This window comes from Vigna unguiculata, chromosome 6, assembly GCF_004118075.2.
Source record: "Vigna unguiculata cultivar IT97K-499-35 chromosome 6, ASM411807v1, whole genome shotgun sequence".
NCBI classification, from domain to species: domain Eukaryota; kingdom Viridiplantae; phylum Streptophyta; class Magnoliopsida; order Fabales; family Fabaceae; genus Vigna; species Vigna unguiculata.
The window spans coordinates 19,470,704-19,488,777 of NC_040284.1; the positions used below are offsets into that span (position 1 = coordinate 19,470,704).

At 33.4% G+C, this 18,074-nt stretch overlaps 1 protein-coding gene across 4 annotated transcripts; it reads left to right on the forward strand.

Moving 5' to 3' along the window:
* Positions 1-130: 130 nt before the first annotated feature.
* Positions 131-12,470, forward strand: LOC114187950 (protein transport protein SFT2). Of its 4 annotated transcripts, none has more exons than XR_003605364.1 (4): positions 131-566; positions 4,181-5,832; positions 6,066-7,272; positions 11,205-11,287. XR_003605364.1 is itself a non-coding variant. In XM_028076398.1 (4 exons), exons 1-4 carry the CDS (start codon positions 379-381, stop codon positions 12,166-12,168), a joined length of 672 nt encoding a protein of 223 aa, XP_027932199.1. In that variant the 5' UTR covers positions 153-378; the 3' UTR covers positions 12,169-12,470. The 4 variants fall into 4 exon arrangements, 2 of the variants coding, with proteins under 2 accessions (XP_027932198.1, XP_027932199.1); XR_003605365.1 differs by having other exon boundaries at positions 7,114-7,272; XM_028076398.1 differs by lacking the exons at positions 4,181-5,832; positions 6,066-7,272 and adding exons at positions 11,592-11,696; positions 12,058-12,470 and having other exon boundaries at positions 153-566; positions 11,205-11,472.
* The last annotated feature ends 5,604 nt before the right edge of the window (positions 12,471-18,074 follow it).

The window sequence follows — 18,074 nt, forward strand, 5'->3', positions numbered from 1 at the left end:
AACTTAGAAATAATAACGTATCAATTCATCTAACACTCAAAAGTTGAACATGGACATTTTCAATTTCATATTTAACCCTAAACATACGAATAATTATGATTTTACATCTTTATATAATTTTGAACTTCTTACCTGTATAAAAAAAAAAAGAAGAAAAAGAAAAAAAGACTGAGAAAGGGTGGTAAGGTATTGTAGCAATCCAGTGGTGATTTCAACAATACAGAGCAGAAGCAGCTATTCAATTCTCAACAACAACAACAGAAGCACTCAGCACACAACAGTTAAATCCACACATCAAATCGCAAACCCTAATTCATTTCATTTCCCTCTTTTCTCCCTCCAAGCAAGGGTCACTCGCATTTGGAATTGGCGACCAAAATGCAAGGGTGGTTCTCGGCACCGAGCGGTGGTGAGGAGGAGGCGAAACCCTCGTCGTCATTGCTTGCCGATTGGAACTCCTACGCCACCGCCCAATCCTCCCAGGACAGCTCCAATTTGGGTCTTTCCTTCGATCTCGAATCCGCCGTCAGGTCCGCCAACGACACCGTTTCAGGCACCTTCAGCGTGTAAGAAACCCACTTCAATCTCTTACCACGCCTCTTTTTTATTTTTGCTTCATGTGTTTTTATGTAAAAGCAAGTATGGTTTTAATTATGAAGAGAGAATGATGCGTTTGGTTCTGTGTGTGGTGAGAATCGTGTAACAGCTTAGTGTTTGTTAGTGAAATTCCAGATCCGTGCCTGAGAAGCTTGGGGTGGGAAATATTTGTCCCTAGTAATACAAAATCATAAGTTAGTCTAAAACAATCACAATTATCGGTCGAATTAGGCTCAGTTTGGATAAACTTGTCTTTGGAAGCACTTGTAACTTACATAGAAGAGATTAGGAAAGTATAACGGACTGGGAATCTAATTTTTCTAACTCACTTTGGCTCTATTTAGATAAACTGATCTTTTGAAGCACTCATAAGAGAATAAAACAAGGAAGTAAAACAAGGTAGTAAAATGGATTTGGACTCTAAATTGAGTGATCCAGTCTAAAGCGTAAAAGTAAGCAATTTTGATTGTTGATGAGAAATCGATAGTGGATGTTATTGTACATTCATGCAAATCACTTTTGTCTTAAAATATCATTGGTTGATTTTCTTTCTTATCAACAAGCGTACTTCTTCCACTCCATAAAGCGAGTTACTTGTTTTAAAGGAAGCAGATACAATTAACTAGACTTGTCCTTCGTAAGTTAAAATCAACTTGTGCTTTTAATTTTAAAAGAAGCTCATTTATACAACTTCTTGAAAAGCTGAGGATATAGGTGCAAAGTTTTTTCTTATGGAAGAAATTTGATTCATTTTACCTTTATATGTTCTTTTCTTGTTAGTGTTTTAGGGAGAAATTTAGCCCAACAAAGTCTTAGTTTATAAGCATGAGACACTTTACTTTAGTCCTTGAAAAGAACCAATGTGACTGAAATTTGTAATTTCTAGGGACTAAGGTGTAATTTTTCTATTTTTAAGGATGGATGAGTACCATGTCTGTAGCCATTGGTACAATCCATTTAAACATGAAGATATTGTTAAAATAACTTTAGCATGGATTTTGTTCCCTTTATTATTATAGTTGTTGTTGTTGTAGGTTTTGATTCGTTGTACTTCTAGTTATTTTGCATATTTAAGAATAACTTTAATTACTCAACAGATAATTCAACGGGTTTAGAAAAAAAAATCATTTTTAGAATGTTAATTTAATTAGAGTCATGTACACTGTTGATTCAGAAGGAAGTTTGACACTCAACTAGATTTGTGCTAGGCTAACAGAACCCTCAATAAGGGATAAGATAGATGTAGCTAGGTGTTATTAAGCTGCTTAAGGGCAGGACTACACCAATATGGAAAGCATTATTATCTTGGGATTAACTCTATTGCTCGTGAGGTTTTGGATCAAGGAATTGCCTAAGGTGTTTCACACCATGAAAAGTGTTCATCATATACAAGGGATAAATCTGTTTTGGTAACCATGTCGTGTAGACCAGTTGGATAGAGGGGACTAGAGACTAGTTTCGCTGGTCCCAACTTTTACTCTGGCTCAAAACTTAAAACTGGCCATTTATGTCTTTGATGCCACTGGAAACTTGAGCCTCCCAAAACCTACCTGTTAACTATAATAAAGAGGGAGACATTGAACTAAAATCATGTGTTTCTGAGACAATACAAATGCTTTATTTATATAGAGAAAAAGGAACCAATACAATAAATATAGGAGATTTGATATCCTCTAATTGTAAAGATATGGTACAGGAATAAATAAAAATATTCCTAAATACATATATTATCTAGATATTCTTGGTTATATATGATATGCTCATTATTTCTATAATTACAACTCTACCCTACAAGGTGGACCATATAAGTCAAATGTGCCTAGTTTGTTGCAAATATAATCAATCCTTGGTCCTCTTAGAAACTTGGTGAATACATTTAGTAAATGTTCACTATAGTTGGCAAATCTAGTGGTGAATACATTTAGTAACTGTTCACTATAGTTGACATTTAGTAACATTTAATAACTTTTCTCTTATGAAATGAAAATTCACCTCAATATGTTTGCTCCTCTCATAAAATACAGGATTGGAGGCTACATCCAATATTGCCCCATTGTCACATATAAGGTGCATTTGGGAAGTTTTTTAAAAAATTGAAGCTCTTTGAGGTGTTGTTTTTTCCATAGCTCACAAGTGATTAATGCCATTATCCTCTATTATGCTTGTGCACTTGATCTTGTGACAACATTTTGCTTCTTACTTTTCACAACATTAAATTACCTCACCCAAGAACACATTAAATAAGTACAAGAGATTTGATATCCTTTAATAATAAAGATATGATATGGGTATAAATAAAAATATTCCCAATAATACATATATAATCTAGATATTTTTAACTATATAGGATGGTGCTCCTTATTTCCGTATTATAAAGTATCAAATGTTTCTTAGTTTTCTCTTCCATTAACATGTTATATAGGGCTATCCAAGATGCAGCCCTTATCGATATATACCTTGTGGATTTCTTCTTTTAAGGCCATGTCTCATTCCCAGTTTCTCCCCAATCCCCCGCCCTCATTGTTGTGTACTCATTCTAGCATGTTCATACCTAATTTCCAGCTGCCAGCACAACCATTGCTCCACGATTGTCATTTGATCCCATGTATAGCGACCCCAGCATGTCTTTATTTCCATCACAGTAGTTAGTTTCCCACTGGACCTACCTCCACTGGAATGTCATGCAGTCTCATGAGTTGGTACTGACATTGCAAAATCTCCTTCACATGTTGTATTCATCTAATTGTTCTCTACTTAGATCCGTGGTGCTCTCTTCCATTCAACCTCTCCTTCATTGTGTCCCTTCGAAAGGTGCCTTTTAGTTTTTTGTTTTGGTACCCATTGTGACCTTGGGCTAGACCTGCACCATCAGATGGTTCCAAAAACATTTTGAGACTAAGTTTCCTACTCTCAATCTATTGTCTGTACTCCTCTCCACTTAAAGTTGGTTTGGAGGGGAGCAAAGCAACTATGACACATAAGCTTTGCTTATCAAATGGCGTTCTGAGTAAGATTAAATATACCATGTCACCACCAACACTGACTTTGGCTATCAGCAGGCACTCTATGTGAATCAAAATTGATACCCAAACATGCAACATTTTGTAATTCACCATTCAAATCTTGGGTTGGTAAGATTACATAGACCATCTCTTCCTACCAATGCCCGAATGGCTATTAGCAATCACTTTGTGGACAAAATTGACACCCATATATTCAGAATTATCAAATCCTCCCTTCATCTATCCTTTGAGCATATTTTTCATATCATTAGGAGGATGCTAAGGTTGTTTACGTCAATGGCACCTAGTATCTCTGTAGGTGCATTAATTATTTACTTAAACCTGATGTAGATTCAATGGGCTACAAGAAAAGTAATTATTACTGCAGATGTTGATATTTAATGTTATTTTTATTAATATTTCCTTTGTGTACCTAACTTTAGGGTTAGGGTTTTAGGCAAATGTCTTGCCTCTATTCATATCCTATATATTTACATCAATAAGAAACACAACAGTGCAAGTATACACTGTTTTTCTGTCCATCCTATTTGTTCAAGTGGGTTTCTCTTATTTGTTCTCAGGTTTGGTCACTTATCTGAAATGGCTTCAATAGGTTCTGCTCCTTTCTTTTCGGCTACTTCGACCATTACAAGTGCAAGGCTCAATTGGAAGAATTATTTGTCTTGGTCTGCCTCTGTTGAATTATGGTTCCTTGGTCGAGGATACCATGACCACTTAGAAACTGAACTCAACTCTATTCCTGATGCAAACAAATCCCAATGGCAAAAGATTGACTTCCAACTATGTGCTGTTTTATGGCAGTCAGTTGAGCCTGATGTCTTAAAGTTGCTCCGATCCTTCAAAACTTGTTTCTCTTTTTGGAAGAATGCACAAATTTTTTTTGCTAATAATATCCAGTGTCTCTTTGATGCAACTGAAAGATTGACTTCTCTCAAACAAACCAACCATGATATGGTCTCTCATATGATTGAGGCTAGGGATGCGGTAGAAGAAGTTAAAAGATTCCTAGTGGCAGACTCATTAGAGGAACTCAATAAGAAACTTGATAGATATTATATGGTCTTGATTTTGAGACACCTACATTCAAATTTTGATCATGTTCGTGATCAAATTCTAACTAGTGATCAAATCCCTTCTATGGATGATTTAATCACTAGATTCATCCGTTTGCCTTACCTTATTAAAGATGACAATCAACATGAAATTATTGAAAATTCTACCATGACTTCAATAGGTTCTGCTCCTTTCTTTTCGACTACTCCGACCATTACAAGTGCAAGGCTCAATTCGAGGAATTATTCGTCTTGGTCCACCTCTGTTGAATTATGGTTTCTTGGTCAAGGATACCATGACCACTTAGAAACTGAGCTCAACTCTATTCCGGATGCAAACAAATCCCAATGGCAAAAGATTGACTTCCAACTGTGTGCTGTTTTATGGCAGTCTGTTGAGCCTAGTGTGTTCCAGATGTTCCGATACTACAAAACTTGTTTCTCTTTTTGGAAGAATGCAAAAAATTTTTTTGGTAATGATATACGATGTCTCTTCGATGCAACTAGAAGATTGACTTCTCTCAAACAAACCAACCATGATTTGGTCTCCCATATGGTAGAGGCTAGGGATGCGGTAGAAGAAGTTAAAAGATTCCTAGTGGCAGACTCATTAGAGGAACTCAACAAGAAACTTGATATATATTATGTGGTCTTGATTTTGAGAAGCCTACATTTAGATTTTGATCATGTCCGTGATCAAATTCTAATTGGTGATCAAATCCCTTCTGTGGATGGTTTAATTACTAGACTCATCCATTTGTCTAACTTGATGAAAGATGACGATCAACATGAAATTATTGAAAATTCTACAATGGTAGTCCCTTGTGGAAGAGGAGGAGGTCGGAACATACGAGGAGAACGTGGTGGTAAGAGTGAACGTTTAAAATGCTCATATTGCAAGAGAATGGGTCATACTCAAAAAAATTGTTATTCCTTGCATGGTTTTCCAATAAAAGCTGGTCATGTGTCTAAATTTGAAAGATCAAAATCTAAATTTTTTTATGGAGAGTATCAAGAATTTTTGAGGTACAAGTATGAGAAATCAATCAATGAAGGTCAATCCTCTTCAATTCCAAGTGTGTCAACTACATGCATTTCTCAATTTCTGGAAGGTCATAGTCCATAGATTCTTCATTCAGGTGCCTTGGACCATATTTATGGTAACATTTCTTCATTTTCTTTCATTTCTTATCGAATTTTTTTCATTTTTTTACTCTTGTCAATTGATTCAAAGTGACTTCTTAAGGAGCTGGTCAAGTTTCTTTATCCCCTTCACTAAATTTATATTGCCTTGTTCATTCCTTATTGTCCTTACAATTTAATTTTTCTAAGTTAATTGACTCGGTCTTTAAGCGGTTTTGTGACCTGCATTGCTAATTCTTTTGTTATACAGGAGCATGGTACGAGTTGTCTAATTAGAGAAGGATACGAGTCATGGGGTCTTTATTATCTAAAACAATGTCCTTTAATATCTTGTTTTGCAACTCCAACTTGAAAACTTTTACATGATCGTTTGGTTCACTCAAGTTTATCAAAATTGAAGATGATGGTTCCTAGTCTCAAACACATCCAAGCATTAGATTGTGATAGATTGTGAATCTTGTCAGTTAGAAAAACATGTTAGATCTTTTCCTAAAATGTTTGAAGCACAATGTCTTTCTGTTTTTTCTAATACTCATTTTGATATTTGAGAACCAAGTTGTGTTGCTTCTTTTGGTTTCATTTATTTTGTAGCTTTCATTGATGATTTCTCTTGACATACTTTAGTTTACTTATTGAAAGATAGATCTGAACTTTTATCCATTTTTAGCTCTTTCTTCGGTGACCATAAAAACCAATTTGGAAAGACAATAAAATTTCTCAGAGGTGATAGGGACTATTTTTCTGTTGTGTTTTCTTCATTCTTATTTTCTCAAGGAATTTTACACCAGTCAACACGTTCTCATACTCAACAACAAAATGGTATAACAAAAAGGAAAAAAAAAATCTTATTGAAATTGCACACTCTCTAATATTGAATAATAATGTCCCTGTTCATCATTAGGGAGATGTAGTACTAACTAAGTGTTTCTTAATCAACATGATGCCTTCTTCCTCCCTTGAGAATGAAGTTCCATGTTCTATAATTATTCCAAATGATCCTCTATACGATGTCTCTTCACGTGTTTGGATGTACTTGTTTTATTTATAGTGTCTCTCCAAATCTTGATAAGCTTTTTGCAAAGGCTATTAAATATGTCTTTTTGGAATATTCTCTCCTTTAGAAAGGGTATAAATGTTACTCTCCCTCAACTTGAAGGTATTATATGTTTGCTAATGTTATCTTTTTTTAGGACACCCTTACATTCTTGTCCTCCATGGAACATTCTTTATTTGTTTAGTAGGTCCTTCATGTACCATATGTGATTCATTGATTATTCCTTCTTCCTCTCAAATTGAAGTTTGAAGTATAGATGACATTGTTCCATCGCCTCTTCTCACATACCGGTGTTATGCACAAATCACTCATTTCTTGCCTGAAGATACTTGTGACTTAGATCCTTCATCCTCATTGACTTCTCCTGACTTTGACCATGCTTGACCTTTTGCTCTTAGAAAAGGTATTTGATATACTTGTAATCGTTTGTCTTGTTCATATTACGCTCTTGTTTTCTCCTTGTCCACCATTATTAGGCACTTGGTCAACTTATGGTGGAAAACTATGATTGATGAAATGAATGCACTTGAACATAGTGGTACTTGGGAGTTTATCCCTCTTCCTCGTGGTAAAAACTCTGTTGGTTGTAGATGGGTCTATGCTTTTAAGGTTGGTCTTACTTGTAAAGTAAAAAAGTGTCAAAGCTTGTCTTGTAGTTAAATGATTCACTCCAATTTGTGGTCTTGACTTTTGTGATACCTTTTCTCTGGTGGCTATATGGTAGTCATCTATCATTGGCCTCTTCACCAACTTGACATTAAGAATGGCTTTCTTCATGTTGATTTGGAGAAGGAAATTTGCATGGAGCAACCTCCTAGATTTGTTGCTTAGAAGGAGTCTGATTAAGTTTATAAATTACATTGGTTTCTCTATGGCTTGAAACAATTACCTTGAGCTTGGTTTGATAAAGTTAATCATTGTGCAAACTTTTGGATTCAAACGGTGTGAGGAAAATTCAATGTTTCATTCTCATACTTTTTTTGGGAAGTGTGTTTGTTTAATAATTTATGTTGATGATATTGTTATTATAGGAAAATGATATCCCTATAATTGCTCAATTAAAAATACCTTTTTTAGCTACTTTTAGACCAAAGACCCAAGCCATCTAAAATATTTTCTTGGTATTGAAGTGACACAATAATAAGGTGTTGTGTCATCATTTCATAAAGAAAATATGATCTTGATATTTTGGAGGGAACAAACCTGACAATTGCAAGCCCATTGATAGGAAAGGTATAGAACGTTGGTGGGAAAACTCATTTGTCTCACTATAACATGACTTGATCTTTCTTATTTAGTGGTAGTTGAGAGTTAATTTATGCGAAACCCTCACATTGATTAGTGGAATGTTGTTATTCACATTCTCAAATATGTAAAGGAGAACCTTGGACATGGATTGTTGTATGAGAACAAGGGAAACACTGGCTAGTGTGATGTAGATTGGGTTGGTTGTCCCATTGATAGGAGATCTACCACAAATACTGTGTATTCCTTGGAGGGAATCATATGTATTGGAAAGTAAGATACAAAGTGTTGTCCGGTCTAGTGCAGAAGTTGAGTATAGATCTATGGCCCTGGTTACATGTGAACTCGTGTGGGTTAAACAACCCTTTTAAGAGTTGAAGTTTTTGTGAAAATGAGTAGATGAAGATGTATAGTGATAACGACAGCTATTTATGTTGCCTCCAATCCAATATTTCTTGAGAGAAGTAAACATATAGAGATTGATTGTCATTTTGTTAGAGGTAAATTGCTGTCCAGGAATCCTATCACTGGGTTTGTTCGCTCTAATGAGCAACTCACAGACATTCTAACTAAATCTCTAAGAGGACCTAAGATTCAACTTTTATGCTCTAAGTTTGGTGGATATGATCTATATACTCCAACTTGAGTGGGAATGTTGAAACATAATGTTATTTTATTAATATTTTCTGTGTACCCAAGTTTAGGGTTAGGGTTTTAGGCAAGTGTATTGCGTTCTTTTGTATCCTATATATTTACATCAATAAGAAACACAACAGTGCAAGTACATATGCTGTGTTTCTAACCATTCTATTTGTTCAAGTGTGGATAAAGGTGATACTCAACTAAAGTAGTCCATCAAACATTTCATACTACTTAATGAGACTTGATGTTAAGTGTTGGAGTAGATATGAAGTGATAGCATAGCTTTCGCTACTTGTGAATTCATTTGGTTCACTGTACATACTAGACAAGTCAGCTGTTTGCTCATTCATCTTGTAGAGCTGTCAAAGTTTGCTTGCCATCACCATTATATTTCTTCTTCACCAGCTTATATCCAATTTCACTTTATTACACTTTTTTTTTTAAATTCTCTCTTCTCTTTGTTTGAAACCATGTTTACTAACAATGAGAAAGTGAGGAGTTCACTGCAAGGGGTAGAAAAAGAATGGATTGAAGACTTGGACAAATAATGGAAGGCCAACATAGCTTGGTTACTCAAAGTTAACCATTTAATGTCTATTATATCAAAATCATTTTTTATTAATTTTTGCAGTGTGCCGTTATTTGTTAAAGACATTTTTTGTAAGCACTTTGAGAATCCCTTCAAAGTTAATTTTTTTAAGGAAGAGAATCAAAACACTTAAGTACTCCACTGAGCATCTCATAATTCTTGATGTTGGACTTAGGTACTCCATGATACCAAAATCGGAATCATACTCTGCTCTATAACACTTGGCCTGTTTGGCTAGGACCTCTGCATGAGTAGCCTTTTCCTAAATATTGACAACCCACTCTTATTTAATTTATTTGTCTTTGTGTGTGTATGCGTGTCTCTCAATGTCCTATATTTTAGACATTGGCGTTTGTGATTTATAGTCTTGTAATGTTGGATATAATACTTAAGCATTTCATGGTATCCAAGTCCTTATCAGTATGTTGATTCCCATCAGTTGGGAATAAAGTTTGTATGTAATTGTTTTTTTCCTTTACACACCTCTTTCACGAAAGGATTTCTAACAAAATGTAGTTAACAATAGTATTTATTTTTTAAATACTAAGGAATGTCATTCCCGTCATTATGTTACTGGGATCTTATTCCCAAAAGTAAAATTTGATAACGTGAAACAAAATTCCTGTGTTTTCCTAATATCAATGTGATCATCTAAGTGTACACATGATATTTCTCACTTCTCTCTTGTGTCATAAACTTCACTGTAAGGTCATATTAATTTATAAGGCTGAGTCTTGGTGTCAGGAACTTTTGTGAATTAATGTTACAACCTATAAAGCTCAGATATGGACATAGACACGGATACGACACAAATACGACATAGACATGGACATGAAAATATTGCTAAATTTAGAAAACGTAAAACACGGGACACGGCCTGTATATACATATTAGTTTCAAACTTTCAACTAACACACTGACGACTAACACAAAAATGAATCTAACCTATCTATCTAATATCCAAAAAAGTGAAAAGTTGTGATCATATTTTTTCCTTAATTTTGTAATCATAATAGAAACTTATGTGGTATCTTACAAGTGTATGGGTTTTTTAGAAAAATGATTGAATTGTGGTTATTAATATTGTGTTGATGTCATGTCAAATACAAAAAGTGTTTTTCAAATTGGACACTTGAATGATACATGTGTCATACGAGTATCGTACGCGTGTCGGTGTGCAATATATGTTGGACACGGGACACGCCATTGATGAGGCGTGTCTGGGCTTCATAGGTTACAACTGAAAACAGGTTTCTGATGCAATTGTCTATGGGAAAATTGGCTATTTTGTCTGCCTTATATGCATGTGATAAGGTGGTGGAGTTGGAAATAGCTTTTGTTAGACGAGAGCTCTAGGGCCTAAAATTGGCCCTTTTAAAACTTATAAGCCTAGGTTAGCCTGAAAACTTAAAAATGTACGTTGTGGTAAGACTTTTTAATTGGTAAATAGCCTAATTCTAAATAGGATAATGGGCCTAAAGTTATACCTGATGTAGCTTAGACAACTTTACCCTTTAAACATGTCAAGTTATATCTTCAAAAAATTTCTGTAAAAATTTAATAGCATAGTATTACTGATTAAAGGATGTCAGCGAGTTAGGCCTTACAGCTTTTTAACTAAATAGATTTTTTGTGAAAGCTTAAGCTGGAAAAACTTGTGGTAAGTTTGCCTTATTGGTTTAGGCTTGACTTGGTTTTAGAGTATAAAATGGCGCAGAAAGAACATACATTCTCCTAATTTGTTTTAAATGGATTTTCTACATCATAGCAAAAGAACATGCTGGTAAGAAAGCCTTTTGTAACAAATAATGATGATTTTTTGCCTGGGCTTATCAAGTAATTTGTTTCTTATTATTTAGGGTTTCCAAAGGCGTGAGAGATCTACCTGGCAATTTTCAGTCTGCTACTAGTAATGTGCCTTCTGGCAAAGCACTTGTATATTTTGGTTTGCTTCTGGCAAGTGGAGTCTTCTTTGTTTTTATAGCATTTACATTATTCCTGCCCGTCATGGTGGTTATGCCCCAAAAGTTTGCTATATGCTTTACACTTGGCTGTGGATTTATTATCGGATCATTCTTTGCTCTCAAGGGTCCAAAAAACCAGCTTACTCACATGATGTCAAGGGAGGTAACTTGCTACAATTTCATTTCCTATTGCTGATATGTTGCTTCAATGAATTTGTTTGGTCTCTTTGATTCCCGCTTTGCTGCTTCTTCCTTACTGTCGCTGTTATAATTGTTTTTCAGAGGCTCCCTTTCACATTGGCTTTTCTAGGCAGTATGATTGGTACCATATATGTATCAATGGTGCTTCATAGCTACATCCTCTCTGTGGTATTCTCTGTAGTGCAGGTATCACCTTCACGTATCCTTAAAAATTCTTCCTTGTAGCTTAGCCATGCCCATTCCCCAATCCCCAATCCCCAATCCCCTTGTGTTATTCTTTTGATTTGCTGTTTATGCTAAATATTTTTTGACTTCTGTTGTATTGAATTTATTATAACAATTAGGAACACTTCTTTCAATCTAGCAAAACCAATATAAATTTAGGAACTGCTAATTACACACTCTTGATAGTGTGCTTTATGTGATGTGTGGGTAGCTGGGTGTGTGGAGATAGATCTTCTGTACACATTTTTTTATTCTTCTGTCATGCTTCTTTATAACTATACATGTCTTTACATTAAAAATGAATTTTTGACTTCACTTGCAGGTTCTCTCACTTGGCTATTATTCTATATCATACTTTCCTGGTGGATCTGCTGGAATGAAGTTTCTAACTTCTGCTCTTACCTCTTCAATAATGAAATGTTTTGGACGGTGACCAATTTTTTGGTTGACAATTGAGTTGAGTTCGGACCAGTGTCTATACAGTAGTTGACTTGTAAATTTATCTCTAAAGATCTATCTGCCGAAGAGACCTACTGGGTTGAAGCATGATCTAACACTTTCCTAGGGTTCAACGTTTATTGCCACTGCCCTATCTGAATGGAAAAAAAAAATGATTTGCCTCTTCGCCTCATGTTTGTGAAAACAAAATAACATTGTCTGATTGATGAAGTTAATTCTACCTGTGTCGCTCCCTTTTACAGTTTGAATTTGAAATAATCTTTGTTTGTTTGCGAATTTCATTTTTTGATAGGGAATTGATTTCCCCCTCTCGATTTTATCACATTATGTCATGAAGATGCAGACGTCACCCTTTTGGCATGGAAGTAGATTAAAAAAAGACTTGGATGGGTATAACTTATCCTTCCATAAATGTAGAAAGGGTCTAAATTATCTGAGATCGATAATATTTTGAATTATACAAGCTAAAATACGTTTTTAAACTGTGCAACTAGAAAATTTCATTCATGAATGATTTAGATTTTTCACTGCATGAGAAAGAGGAAAGGTTACTTTTGTGAATTGGTCCTTATTGGAGTATGGTGGATGTTGGTTGGATTGTAGCGTCAGTGGTTAAAGTGGAATGATGAAATGGAATCTGAGAGATTTGGTGATCCAGCCAAAACAATGTGCAGAAATTTGGTTGAAACTGCAACCATCTGGCCCTTCCTCCCCTCACTCTTTTTGGTCCCCTCTCTTCTGGACATTCTTGAATTCAATACTATAAACAGACATAACCTTTCCCGGGTTTAAAGGACCAAACTATGTTCCCATTCAACTTTTGACCTGGCTAATACATCTTAGAAGGGCATTGGCTTTTGCTTCAGATTTTGGAAAATTTTTAATAATTTGGAATCAAAATCACACTATTTCTGATGAAAAAAACCTACCTTTGTCAGTTTTGCATAAATGATCCTGTAGTAAGGTAATGATATTTACTCTGTTTGTGAGAGTAAAAAGGAAATGCAAACAACATCCTCCTCCTCTTCAAGTCCCACACTGATATGCTTTTTTTTTAGTGAAATATTTTTTTAATATCTAAATTCTAAAGTGAAATTGAAATTTATTTCTGTTTTAAATTTTAAAATAATTTGGTATTTAAACTTTAAAATAAATGAATATAATTAATTTAATTTAATTATATTAATTTTTTTTACGTGTCAAACATATTTTACTATTATATTTGAATTATTTTGATAAGTTTTGACTCGAATGTTGATTTTAAACACAATCTAACAAGTTAAAAAAATTAAAGTTATTAGTTTAAAATAATTATATTCATTTATTTTTAAAGTTCAAAAACAATTATATTTGAGATACGGACGAGTTATAATTTCAATTCTAAATTTAAAGACTAAAATAATAACCCTTTCTTCTTTTTTCTTAATTTCCAAAGTGCAATGAAGCAAAAGAGTTTGTGTACCAATGTTGACTGGTGGAGTTGATTTGACAAGTTGAACGAGGTGTGGTTTTGGTGGAAAGGAAGGGTTTATAAGCTCTGTTTGTAGTGATTACCTCTCTTTTTAATAATTTATAGCCATTGCAAAGGTTATTAGGGAGCATAAGCCCCGGATTCAAGGGGATATTTGGACATAATAATGGCTGAGACTGCGATTTGACCTTTTAATATGAAGATTATGTGACGAAGCCATGTTTCTATTCGGCAAAAACCTTTTTAATAATGGAATTATTGATTTGCATGGATCATCTTCATCCAGAGAAAACAAAGCTTAAGTCAGTGGAGCACTTTCAAACTTTCAATAAACAAAAAGTGAACTTATGAACAAAATCAAACTTGAGACTCAAATTAATCAAATATAAAACCATGTTCATTATGATGGAGTCAATAATTTGAATTCTTCTCAATCAATTTGCTAGATGGTGGATTTCAATTCTCAAGGCCACACATAATTAGAGAGAAATGTCTAAACTTAAAAGTAGCAATGTTTTTTTCCCACTCTTAAAACAATTCACATTCATTATAAGGAAAGAAAGTAGAAATGAATGGAAAGATGATAGATGATTTCATTGATATAGTATAATATTTGTTTATACATTAATATATTTAAAATTATTTTATAAAATTATTTTTTAAAAATAATTTAAATTATAAATTAATTTTTAAACATAAAATTAAAATTAAAATTTAATATTTTAATTTTAATTTACTTATAGAAACATAAATATTAAAGTGATAGTCGATTATATATTTATACAATCGATTATCTTTTGAGATGCACAGTAGATCTTCATAAATTTTTACATCCATTAATTCAAGGAATGTTTAACTCATCAAACTCTTTTCAATTTGTGTGAATTTTTACTTTTTAAACTTCCAACTTTCACACTTTCTTTGCTTTTCTTTCCTCTTAAACTTTTCGTGCTCATAACAAACAAAATCTTAATATTTAGAGTAACATTTTCTATTTAAGAGTTTAATAACTTAAATACCATAGTTTGGTTATAATCTGATTCATCCAATCTAACTTAATCACACATATTAACTAGGAATCACAATATAACTACATTTTGATGTGATTTGAAAGTGGCAAACGACAAATAGTATTTTGGATGCATTGATTTGTATGAGTGTTGTTAGGTACTAAAAACTCCACGTGTGCCATGCATAAGGACAAAAGTTGTCACATGATATTGCAATAGTAGAATAGCAATTGCAACAGTTGAAGAGCATGTCAAAATTCTCTACCTTTCGATACAAAATCATAAAATCTCTCACCATCTTCTCTTTGCCCTCATAATGTAATTTGGCTGAACACATAATTATCAACACACTCTTGACTTAGTTTTAGAAGAAACAAGTTTGGAACCTTACATTTTATGAATATTTAAACAAAAAGTTATAATTTGTTAACATATTCTTTTATCTAGTGATGTATCTAGGGTATGAAAAGTTTCTCATTTATTTTTTCCTCTTCTCTCTCTATCTTTTTCTTTTTACCCATCAATGTCCATGTGAGTAGAAGGAGTAGTTAAAGATAATGCTCAACTAATATTGCATAGATTGGCCCATATCGCACACGCCCACAAATAATAGTTCTGTAGTACCTAATTCATAAAGGCTTACCGACACAACAAGGAACATGAATTTTTGAGACTCATTATTGCTATCAAATAGAGTGATGAAGGTAATGTGTTGATGTGCAACATTAAATCTTCTTTCATCTTTTTATCTTCATTTTTTTTATATCCTTGCAATTTTATTTTTTACTATATATTGGCATTTGTAAACATCAGGTTTATACTTAGAGATGTCAAAATCGATTAAAATTCGTGAGCTTTCTAACTTGGTCCACCAATAATTTGATTTATCCGGGTTGAACCTATAGTGAGTCGGGTTGACTCACCAACTCGCATATAAAAATCACACAAGTATTTTTTATTATGTTGAGTTTTGCATTCGGGTCACATCAGTTATTATTTGTAATTTGTTGTTAGATAGTAATTTGTATTTTTGTCATTTTGGTTTGTATTTGGAGTTTAACATTATTTTAGATTGTATTGAACTTTATTTAGATTTTAATCAGAACTATAATTTAGTTTTTTTTTTTGTAACCGATTAAAAAATGTATTTTTTTAATTAAGTTAGCAAGTGAGTCAACTCATTTAACCCACCAACTCGTGGTAGGTCGAGTTTAAATTTTTTTTTGGCTCACTAATAAATGAGTCGAGTTAGATTGGCTCACTAAATGGCCAACCCATAGTGAGTTGACCAGACCGAGACGGATGACCCATTTTGACAACTCTACCTCTATGTTTGTGCTACTGTATCTAAATAGAGTTACCTTTCAACTAGAGTTGTCAAATTGGGTTGGAAACCGCGAGCCAACCTGACTCACCACGGGTTTGGACCGGGTTGGGTTGAAATTTTTTTACAAATTTTAACATGGATTAATTTTTGACCCGACCCACCTAGAATTCAGTCCACCCGGGTTGAACCCGTGGTGAGTCGGGTTGGCTCACCAACCCACAAATAAAAGGCCACACAAATGTTTTTATTATGTTGGGCTTTGCATTTGGGTCAAGTTAGGTTATTTTTTTTAGTCAACACATTGGGTATTTTTGTGATTTTGGTTGTAGTTGGAGTTTAACATCCTTTTGGATTGCAATTGGAATCTATTGAAGTTTATTTCTATTTTAATCATAATTATAATTTAGTTTTTTTTTTAGATTGAAGAAAAAAATTGTATTTTTTTAACCTACCAACCTGTGGTGGACCTTGTCAGATTCGGATTTTTTTGACTAGCTAATAAGTGAGCTAGGTTGGATTAACTCACTAAGTGACCAACCCGTGGTGAGTCGAGTCAGACCAAGCCGGATTACCCGTTTTGACGGCTCTACTTTCAACCACCTCTCTTTAACATGCATAATTGGTGCTTGTGTTTTGTTAAAAAGTCACAAAAATAAATATGATCATTTTAATTTAATATAAAGTTTGAATTAGAATAAAAACAATGTTTTGCTCTTCCATATAATTTTGTAGTTGTTGTTATAAAATTATTAGTTTTTTTTAATTGTTAAATGTTTTTGTTGTTATGAAATTATTAAATTTTTTAAAAAACTGTTAAATGTTCATAATAAAAAGATTTCAAATGATTTTAAGGATCAATTATATATATTAAAATCAATTTATTCTTAGTTTATTTAAAAACTTGTCAATCTTTTTTTTTCTTTTTTACTTTTCTCTAAATTTTTAAATCCAATACTCATCTTCTTTTTTTTATTCAATTTTTTTTCAATATTGAATATTATCAAGCCTGCATCAAAACTAATTGATAAGATTTTAAATAAAATAAGTTTTTGTCTTTCTTTTTATTTATAGTTATTTTTTCTTGATCTGATTGTATATGTGACTGTTTTTCTTACCACATGTGAAATTTAAGCCAAATAGATAAATCACTATTAGTTTAGATTTTTGTAGTAATATATTTGGTTAATGTATTAATTTTTAAAAGAAAGTTAGAAATTTTTTAGATTTTATAATCTTGGAAAATTTTCTTGAATAAATTAAAGTAATAGAAGTTAAATAAATTCTTTATTATAGTTTACATGGATTGCAAACCAAGATTAGATACACATGAATGAACTAGTGTAGAAACTATTATCTTTTATAAGGAACGGTTTTGTTAGGGTAAGAGGGTATACCGAAAACTCTTAAGTTAAATTGAAATTATGTTGCTTTGATTGATTTGTACATGTCAGAAAATGTTGATAAATATACAAAATTGCTAGGTTTACACATAGGTTTCATTCAAGAGATACAACATAAATAGGACCTAAGCTCAACCACATAAGAAATTGACATCACTCTCAACCCAAAATCTTAACACAATAAGTTTATAGGTCTTTATCCTTATATAGTGCTTCACTTTCTCATTTCTAACCAATGTAGGATTTAGATTCACACTTGGATTCCTAACAATCTCCCCTTCAAGAGTGAGTCCCTTCATCCACATTGGTACACTTCCCCTCCAGCGGAAGCATTACACTCCCCTTCCAACGGAAGCATTTCCAACCATGAGTACTCCTTTTCTGTCTTTTATATACTGTCGTTCTTCTTAACGGGACACGCTTACTTGAAAGCCTTGTTAGGAAGACTTTCGATACAAGGACTATACTGCACTCGTCTGAGCCGGTTTTAACATCGGCTCTGATACCACTTGTTAGGATTACAAATGGGTTTCACTGGAGAGATACAACACCAATGAGACCTGAACCCAACCACATGAAAAATTGACATCACTCTTAACCAAAAACCTTAAAACAATGGGTTTATGGGTCTCATTCTTATATAGTGCTTCTCTTTCTCATTTCTAACTAATA

Coding starts and splice junctions, on each gene's coding strand:
- LOC114187950 (XM_028076397.1), top strand. CDS start 379: ATGCAAGGGTGGTTCTCGGCACCGAGCGGTGGTGAGGAGGAGGCGAAA. Junction 567..4,180: donor GTTTCAGGCACCTTCAGCGT/GTAAGAAACCCA, acceptor ATTTGTTCTCAG/GTTTGGTCACTTATCTGAAA.